Raw genomic sequence first — 10,219 nt, forward strand, 5'->3', positions numbered from 1 at the left:
TATATATATATATATATATATATATAGAATTTATTCACAGTACAAAACTATCTAATACATGGGACTTTACATCAACAAATAAATATTATGTTACACACCCAAAAACACAGACATTTCTTGTAAGTCTTTTTTCATCATCTTCAATATCTCTGCTTCTGAATGACGTCCAATGCCGTGATACCAGCTACTTTTTTTAATGATTTTACTGACAACAGGATAAGTTAAAAAATTCCATGGAAATGGCCATCTGGAAATTTTCATTATTGTTTGATTCTTGTCAAACACCCAGCGACATAGAGCACCCCCCCTAAAAGACAGAAAAATGTAAAGTAAAAAGATGAACAGTACACTTCCTATCTTCATAAACAATAATAAGCATGATTACAGCTCCTTTAAACTAAGATTGAGATTGTTTTAGATTTCTAACAATGATGAAGAATTTTGTTTAACATTAGAAACTATCGTAATAACTCAAAATCACATGAGTGTAGTTTTAGTAGTTAATAATGCTTACCAACTAACAATGTCTAAAGCCCACTTTGGCCAGTTGACAAGCTAGATCCTCAAACAGTTTGAGATTGTTACAGTTCACTAAAATGTTGAAACAATAAAAAGTATATCTACAAACATACAGTTTTTATTTATAACTAGTTTGTGAAACACGCATGTCATATCACAGCATTAGAAGGTCTTTCTCATTAGATTCGAGAAGCCTTCAATTAATAATGATAATGGATGATAACTTTAAATGGTTCATTTCTGTATGTGAGAATGGAATCTTTAATACCTTCTGCTATATATATTTTCTAAAGAGCATATAATGAACCATGATTGTGGTTTATAATAGAATTCATAATAGAACATATGGGCAAACATTATCTTAAAAAACAGACTTGTTCAAGGAACAACACTCAAGGCCTTCTATCTTAATTATTATTATTTGACAAGCCTACAGAAAAATAGCTATGAATATTTTATTCAAACCTCCTAAACAAAGGACTAAATATAGAACTATTTTTGTTGTTACTTGAAAGAGGAGAGATTTAGTTGTGTGCAATTATTTGTAATACAATAAAAAAAGTTTAGAGCACTTATTTTAAGTATCTGTTCTGATGTTTTTGAAATATATTTGTCCTTAAAATACCAACTCTACATACATCACAAGTCAAAATATAATTTATGTGTAAGAATTTTTTTATTACACTTACAATGGTAAACTTCTACCACAAACTAGCATATATATATATATATATATAGGAAAATTAGTCAAAAATGATTAAACAAAATTATAAATTTTTATTAAAGTCTCATTGCCTTCAATTCAATAGATCAATTTAAATCTTCAAAATGTTTATAACTTCAATAATTTTGGTTTATTAAAAAATCAATAAATAAAATCAGTTTCCTAATTAGTTAGATTTTTAAAAAAAAGTATATTTTTTCAAGTCTTAAATGTAACAGTGCAGGAACAATAAATCTCAGTCAATTGAACAAAAGATAAGAAAAGCCTAGCACAGTGACAGAAAAAAAGATAACATTTTTCTCTTTGAAATGGTTCAAAGACAAGGCTCAAGTAATTGAAAAATGCAATTTTCTTTATACCAAGTTAGCAGAGTTGTGGATGATACCTACGTAACACACAAACACATATATTCACCCACTTTCACTACTCCAAAGATAATAAAAAAACATATAATGTGCATTGATTTCCCATACATTTAAATGTATGTCACATGACAAGTATACAAGGTTACTCACTTTCAGTACCTTAAACATCCTATTCAACTATACTAGACAAATACATGAGGCTGGGTACATAATTTCCAAGTTTTTATGTGGAAAACTACAAGTTTAAATTGGTTTTACACTTCTGTTCTGAAATTTGCTTCTAAAATATGCATGTTGTTCAAAACCTTAATACAGAAAACCTATCAGTGACGTTTTTTGAGCTTAGTTTACCAGAATTTTCCACATATATTCACCACAAAGCAAGAGGAAATAATTTTGTCTTTGACCTTCAACATTACAAGTGTTTACATTATACCTGCATATCCTTCATTGTAGCTCAAACCATTCCTGTGAATACAAACACATGAGAAGTAACCAACAACTTGTGCTATCAGGCTGCATGAGTTTGTGTTAATCTTTATAAATGAAAAGTGGAAGTGTTGAACACAAACAACGGGCTTACCGTGGTTATACCCGTATATTGCTCAGTGACACAGATTACTGTATCTTTAAAAAATAAGCTTTTTACCCTAGTGTATTAATTTTAAACTCGTGATGTAACTACGCGAGAAAGTTTAAAGTTAATTTACTATAAATACTTTTTTGTTTTATGACTTGCAATTTCTTTTCACAAATGAGTTGCTTAAGCTGATATAAAAAAAACTGTGGCAGGAGAGAAAACATAAGCCTTTTAAAAATTTAACAGTTCTAAATGCTAAAAAATTTATGCACGTTTTCTGCTCCTCAGTAGATTTGGTTTTCCTGATATTGAGCTAAATGCAGCAACTTATTTCTGGAAGATTAAATAACTAAAAATATCCTGTGTACTGTTACCCCATTTCTATAGTGGGATTTGTAACAATATCATAATGATGTTGAAATCATGAATACTACATGGAGTGGGTCTGTCAAATTAGATTTGCCCAAAATTAAACCAGCACATTTTTAAATGAACAACTAACTCTTCATGTACTTGTACTTGTGCACATGATTACAATGGCAACTACTGTAGTAATCCATTAAAAATAAATTTTGTGGTAACACCAAGTAAACACTGTGTAATCATTGAGAATTGTTTCATTTTGGGACCTCATAAAATTACTGTCCAATAATAATTTTTAGTGGTTTGAGTATGTTATCTGTTTTTGATTATTCATATAACTGTATATCCAAAAAAAGGTATATTTATACATTGTATTTTACCCTTCATATTGAGCATGAAGCTAATCTATATTAATATAAATTACATAAACTATCACTTTGAAAAAATAAAATCTTGGATACATATCTTAAAACTGATACATCCACTGCTTGCTATGAAACAAGTGCTTCAAAGAGAGATGTACTAGATGATATAACAATCTACAAAACTGATATATATATACACTACTTGCTATGAGAACATTACTTCAGAGAGTGATTGACCACATAATATCACAGCCCACAAGACTGATATATACAGTAATATATATACACACACACACAAACACAGCTTAAAAGATTGATTTACTACAGCAACAGTACAGAAAACTGATAAATAAACTGAATGCTATGAAACAAATACTTGTGAATGACATTCTACATAATATAACACAATCAATAAGACTGACTGATATGAAACAAATGCAGGAGAGTGATATTCTACACAATATAACACAGTCAATAGGACTGATGATATATACACTGATTGCTACGAAACCAGTGCTTCAATAAGTGATGTAATAAAGCATGATTTTTTTTTTTTTTATTATTTAGGTTCAAAAAGCTACTTCAGAATGATGCAATAATTAATATGTTTACCTCCTAATCACATAGTATCTTTCAAATGTAACAGAAAATTTATCCCAAATTGTACTAATGGACAATAATATTTACTGAAAATGTTCTTGTGCATAGAAAAAAAAGGAGTAAATAATATACATAAATACATTTTTATATTCTAATAACAGATTAAACCTTCAGCTCATGATGTTGAAGAACATGCTTGAAGTTAATAAGTTGTAGAGACAACTGATACGAGAAAAACAATAGTGAACAAAGAATTAAAGAAGCTCTTCTAATATGAGAGCACAAATACAAATTAAACCAATACTGTTCATACCCACACTAATAGTGTGGTCCATCTGGGCAGGAAACATCCACTGGAAGTGCCTTGCATAAGATTGTGTGTTTCATATTGTGTACATAAGGTATTGAGAGATCAACAAGTGCAGTCCACCTAGGTAAAATAATCCAGGAGAAGCACCTTCTGTTAGTATTGTAGAAGTGCCTTGCACAAAAAAATAATAATAGTGTAAACAAATGCAGTCAGACCAGGCAAGAACATCTGGGAGAAGTGCTTTGTGGTTATTGAGTATAACAAGTGCAGTCCCTCTGGGTAGAAAACATCCAGTGGAAGAGCCTTGCATTAATAGTGTATGTCATTATCAACCCAGGCAAAAAACATCTGGGAGAAGTGCTTTGTGGTTATTGAGTATAACAAGTGCAGTCCCTCTGGGTAGAAAACATCCAGTGGAAGAGCCTTGCATTAATAGTGTATGTCATTATAAACCCGGGCAAAAAACATCTGGAAGAAGAGCTTTGGATTGAGAAAAGTATGATAGTGCATAATATGAAGCATAACGACAATAGTCCCCTTCTCATAGAGTGGATATATATGACTAGGAAGTTTTAATTACCATACAAATCCACTCGTGAGGATACCTCCACGGTCCACCACTCCATCAACTAGGAACCGGAAATGGCAAGGACCCCCCTTGCTTCAATAGGAGAAAAGGGGGGGGGATACATATTGGGGGGTCCAGAAACACCCCATCTCCACAATGAGCATTAGAAAAATATGCAGAGACAGTGCTAAGATAAAAAAACAGCACACCTGACTAGGCAACACCTGAAATACAATGTAAAGCAACTGCAAAAGAACAAAATAAAAAAAGATATAATATGTCAACTTACCTCAATCAAAGTCAAACACACATGTGAAGAATTGCCACAGGAGAAAGAGGATACCCGACTGAGGAAGATACAGCTAGATCATGCAAGTAATGCATGACAAAAGTATTAGGAGTTGTCCACATACTGGCTTGAATAATCTCCTCCAAAGGATGGTGGATCCGAGCAGCTAAGGACATAGTTAAATGGCAAATTCGGTGCAAAGAAACATTAAACAGCTGATGACCTTCACCGACAAGTCAGAATAAGCTAGTCATACGAGTTGTGAACCAAGGTAGTAAGGGTTCTAAATAAAGCTTTTTGCCTTTTTTTATTGCAATACTTTGTCTTGTTTCTTTACTTTCACCTGCAACAAGTTGCTACGTCTGTTCTTCTGCATACTAGATCAAGGAATCTCTTGTTTTTTGTGGAGATTGTGATCTAGGTTTATACTTGAATTACCACAATAACAGTATTACTTTTCTTTATGTTTATACTTTCATTTGTTTGCCCAGTAGAATTCAATTAAATGATTTTGCCAATATAAAGAGTACAAAAAAATTTCAGACAAAAAAAATGCTTACCAGTATGTATGATTTTCAACCATGATTCTGAAAGCATGTGCAATGGATTTGTCAACATCATTCAGTTTAGCATTCAGGTCAATACTGAATCTGGAATTCAGGAATTCTATGACAAGCTGAGAGTCAGCAATGTCTTCTCCGTTAAAGGTGATGAAAGGACATTTTCCTTTAGATCCAATGAAGTCAGTAAAATCATTCTGTGTCAGAATTACACAAAATTAATAGTATACTAGCAACGCTAGCCATTCTGTATGCTAACATTTAATGGTCTATACAGAAACTTGTAGCTAAAAGAAACAACAACAAAAATTGATGTTTTAAGAATATATATAATAAAAGTATGTCACTTAGGTGAAGGAAGACTGATAAGTCAATAGGCAATGTTTGTTATATGTACTTTTGTTATGATCAAAGAGTATAAAAGTATGTGTGCATACATGTTTGTTAGAGAGAATACCCACTTATACCAAGTTGTTCACCAGCCCCTATCACTGACTTAGGTGAAGGAAGACTGATAAGTCAATAGGCAATGTTTGTTATATGTACTTTTGTTATGATCAAAGAGTATAAAAGTATGTGGGCATACATATTTGTTAGAGAGAATACCCACTTATACCAAGTTGTTCACCAGCCCCTATCACTGACTTAGATAGGTAGATGAAAGCTAAAAACAAAACAAAAAATAACTCTAAACTGCATGTATCTGGCCACTGGTATGAAATTTGTTATCACGTGACAAGCTATTCCAGTGAAAGGTAAAGAAATCCCAAGTGTTAAATCAGGCAGGAAAGTGAAATAGCTTTTAACACTTAGCACTAGCATGATTAAATTTTATTAACACAAACTTAGATGAAATAACACACATTTTTGAAAAGACATTATAAAAATTCAAGACTGTGTAACAATGTTCCTAGCTAGTGTAATATGCATGCAATAATGACTGCCATAGCAACAAGAAAGTAATGTTCCAGAACATATAGATTCCAGTTGGCAAGAAATAAACCGACATACATGTTTATTAAATAATGAAGAAAAAAGGAATTTGTAGAAAGTAATTAACAGCAACAAGCTTATCAAACCAATATTTATGAAGCCTACTCAGAGATGCTGAAATAAGATTTCAGATGATATTTAAAATATCAATTCTATGTATGTTACAAAGTGTGTATAACTAAATTTAGACATAAAACATGTGACAGGGTATCAAAATTAAGCTTAAACCCTTCTCTGGTTTATTAGCGATTTACATGGGAGGGAAAAAATACAATTTATGATGTCAGAAACATTTTGATTTCATGTTTTTAACCATTTCTATTGTAGACATAATAAAGTTAACATTTTCCTTACCTGAAAATGCATTTCAGATAAATACTTATCTCTTTGCATCACTAAGAGCTATCCTATCCCATGTCTAGTAATCCCTGTGAGCACTGGCACATGATAATAGGCTCTTTCTTGAAAATGATAAACTTCAGAAATTCTACTTACCTCTCTGCACCACTAAGAATTAAAATCCCACATTAAAAATTGTGGAAGGGGCTGGTGCAGGCTAATTACAAAGATGAACTCCTTTTTAAAATAGCAACAGAATGGGGAAGCTTATGAGGCATGTCTTTCACAAAACTGTGGGTTGCCTAGTAGAGCAGCACCCAGCAGGAGACCACATCCTTCTGGAGGAGGGAATATTTGTTTATTCATTCATTCAAATATAACATTTACATTACAGAGAGATTTACAGTAAAATATAGTGGTTAAATTTAGTGTTACAAAGGTGAATGGAACATGAGAATGTGTAGTGTGGTTACAGCATTAGACCATTTCATCTTGGTGAAATACCAGTTCTTGTAACAACAGGTGGATGGAGAAGGAGCTCTCATCTGTGTTCCAAGGAAAATCCAAGTCTCATCCAGCTAGACATATCCACCTGGGCATATTGTAATGGTGTTATGAGTTATGGACACTCAGAGAGAACTACAAGGAGGCACTACAGAAAGTTGAACACTTGGAAGTAGTAAATGACAATGCTAAAAGTGTGTAGCCCTTATTGAGAAGTATAATGCCATCACAGGAAAGAAAGTAACAAGAGAACTCCTCCTCCTCCAAGTTGTAGAGGATCATAGAAGATACTTTCCTAACAGCAAAAAGGAAACAATAACAATGCAAAAGTGACTAACTACATCAAAATCATAATTATGTAATTATACTATTGTACATGCAATAATATAATAACATACTTTAAATAAATCATTTATAATGCACAAAAAACAGTTTTATATCACATAGTACATATGGAATCAGGCCACTGCAGTCTAGAAGTTCAACTTCCAAATATGGTCCAAAATTAATGAATTTTGGCATTTAGTTTCTTTATGTACATTGGAATAAATTTATGGTGTGAGAACTTTAGAATTTTTAACCTATAATTTTTACTTTCAAGTAAGGAATACCCTATGTAAGAGGGACTGGACAAAAGATCTGATTAACCTCCTGGACAATCTAGGTCTTTGAAAGAAAGAGGGTGTACCGTAAACATCAACAACCCATCAATATCAGAGAGTATGGGAGATGACTAAAGCATAAATGCCTGAATGATGATGATCACAACCAAGGAAGAGAAAATATGTCATGAGAGACAAATTATACAAGGAATAGGAGGCCAAAAGCTCAAGGAGGAGGAGGGAGGTAGGAACCCAAAAAACCATACAAATATCCCAGAAGGGAAGAGGGACGGGACAAGGGGAGGGAAAATGCCCCACAATAATCTGCACTGGTTGAAACATACAAGCCTCAGATGAAAAGCCAGGTAAAGAAGGAAACAAGATATAGGGAGTAGGTCAATCTGGCTGAAGAGCATGGTAGAGGGAGCTAGTGGTATTAGACAGCTCATGTACACTGATAGAGGGCAAGAGTAGAATGCTGACAAGAGTGAGAGAAAAGGGAGTACTCTATGGGAAAACCCCATCCATCATGCAAGGAACTGGACATATTTCACACATGGAAACAAAAATGCAACACCCTGTTATGAAAAAGGGATGAATGAGGTAGACTAAGGAGAGACCTCTAAAGTGGGAGTCACAAAAGAATCAATTTGAAGGTTACAAAATGGGAACAACTACAAAGAGAAACAGAAGGATGTAAGGACCACTATTTGAGATGGGTCTTGTCAAGGTGAAAGAAACAATCAGCCACAAGATACAAATCCCAAAAACAGAACATATCATAAAGAGAATACGATAACTGTTAGCTCAGAAAAGAAGTCCAGAGCAAGAAAGTACAGGTCCTAAGAGAGGTGTCTCCCTGGTAGTTGATTGAAGTAATGACATAGAATTGTCCAAGATTATCAGACAATTGCAAACAATTAAGAAAGTAAGCCCGATAGGTGGCAATCATCTTCAAAAGGTGATAGGCAGATAATGCTTCTCTGGAGATCAGACCATAGAGAAAGTAATAGTGTTGAGAACTGCCCCTTCCCAACCAGAAAGAGGCATTGATGTACATCAGGCTGAGGGAGGAGTGATATAATCCAGGTTGTGTTGGAAGCCACCTCAAAAGAATGATGTAGAAGCAAGAGTTCCAAAATACCATCAGTTAACTTGTTGGTACACCATAGTTCATCACAGCTCACTAAGATTGTGGGAGCTAACTTATCCACAACATCAAAAGTACCTCACCACAGAATGAAATTCAAGACCTATCACATACAGGCATGAGCTCTACTAAGTGAACTAAAGGTATAAATGAGTGTAAGATCCATAAACAGATAAAAGTGCCTCCAATCACCATTAAGTCAGTTGGAGAAAATGCTTGAAAAGGAACAGGACCTTTTTTTTTCAATATATATCTCTTACTTTGTTGACAGTTGCCTAAAATAGATATGTGGTGCAATCAGGTGGATGGAGCAAAAATGCAACAAAGACAATAGCAGTGTAGCACCAAAGAAAGAAAGGCAGTCAATTAAAGCAACTAGAAACTCAAAAAGTACAGGAAAACCACATCTGAACACAGGAAGTGCTGTGGAAAGAATGAGCCCAGGATCATATACTAGTGCTTACAGGATTACTGTGCATGGAGGTCATGCCACCCTCCTACTGGCAGAGGGTTACAGCATTATGTCATAGGCTAATGCAATATATGTAGACACATTTATGGATGGGAGTTTGTGGCATAAGCAGGAAATTTCATAGCATTTATGCATGAGGAATAGTTCTTAGTGGTGCAGAGAGGTAAGTAGCATTTCTGAAGTACTTCTAAATCTGGCAGTGCTTTTTACATATACCTGTACAAACAAAAATGTTTCATGGAATCAAGACGTACAATAGTGTGTCTTCCAGCCAAAAAAACAACCAGCAGGACACAGTGTGTGTTATTAACAGAAGTAATAGTTTAGTAATACTCCACCTTCTGTAGTTTGGACTGTGGTAATCCAAACTATCACATATTTTCAATGGATGTGCTGTACTGAACTCTTATTTCACATACCAAATTTCAAAGCAATCCATTAAGAAATATCTGAAATATAACATCTCCAATTTTGATTGAGTTTTTACCTTTTTTGTTCTCTCTTTTTGAACCAAATGTACAAAAACTTTATTTGATAGAAAAAGCATATTTAACTTTTATGGATTTTTTTCAAATTTGGTACACTGATGGATCTTTATAATCTACAATTTGAAGTTACATTTGGTGTAAATATAAGCCACGTGTAAAATTATTCAATAAAAACCACTCAAATTTAGCAAACATTTTTGTGCATGCCTATGCAAAAAGTCACGTGAGCTACAAGTCTAACATTTTTATTCCAGCTTCACTTAAGAGCAAATGTGGACTGTTTTTAGTTTTTGTCATTCGGATCAAATACAGCTGATTTAAAGCAGCATAAACTATAAGGTGAAAGGACACACAGATACGTAAGTATTAGTTAGGTCAAGCAAACTAGATTAGCAGTTTCTAGTTCAAGTTTTCAACAGAATCATACG

At 33.6% G+C, this 10,219-nt stretch overlaps 1 protein-coding gene across 1 annotated transcript in view; it reads right to left on the reverse strand.

Moving 5' to 3' along the window:
* LOC106469481 (failed axon connections homolog) overlaps positions 1–10,219 on the reverse strand; it is a 40,425-nt gene that overhangs the window by 19,074 nt on the left and 11,132 nt on the right. Inside the window, exons 3-4 of the mRNA XM_013929980.2 lie at positions 5,244–5,440; positions 99–307 (exon numbers count right to left, since the gene is read on the reverse strand). Of these exons, the coding sequence (XP_013785434.1) occupies positions 99–307; positions 5,244–5,440 (406 nt within the window). The remainder of the gene's footprint in view (positions 1–98; positions 308–5,243; positions 5,441–10,219) is intronic.

The sequence above is a fragment of the Limulus polyphemus genome, unplaced genomic scaffold, assembly GCF_000517525.1.
Source record: "Limulus polyphemus unplaced genomic scaffold, Limulus_polyphemus-2.1.2 Scaffold3510, whole genome shotgun sequence".
Taxonomy (NCBI): Eukaryota; Metazoa; Arthropoda; class Merostomata; order Xiphosura; family Limulidae; genus Limulus; species Limulus polyphemus.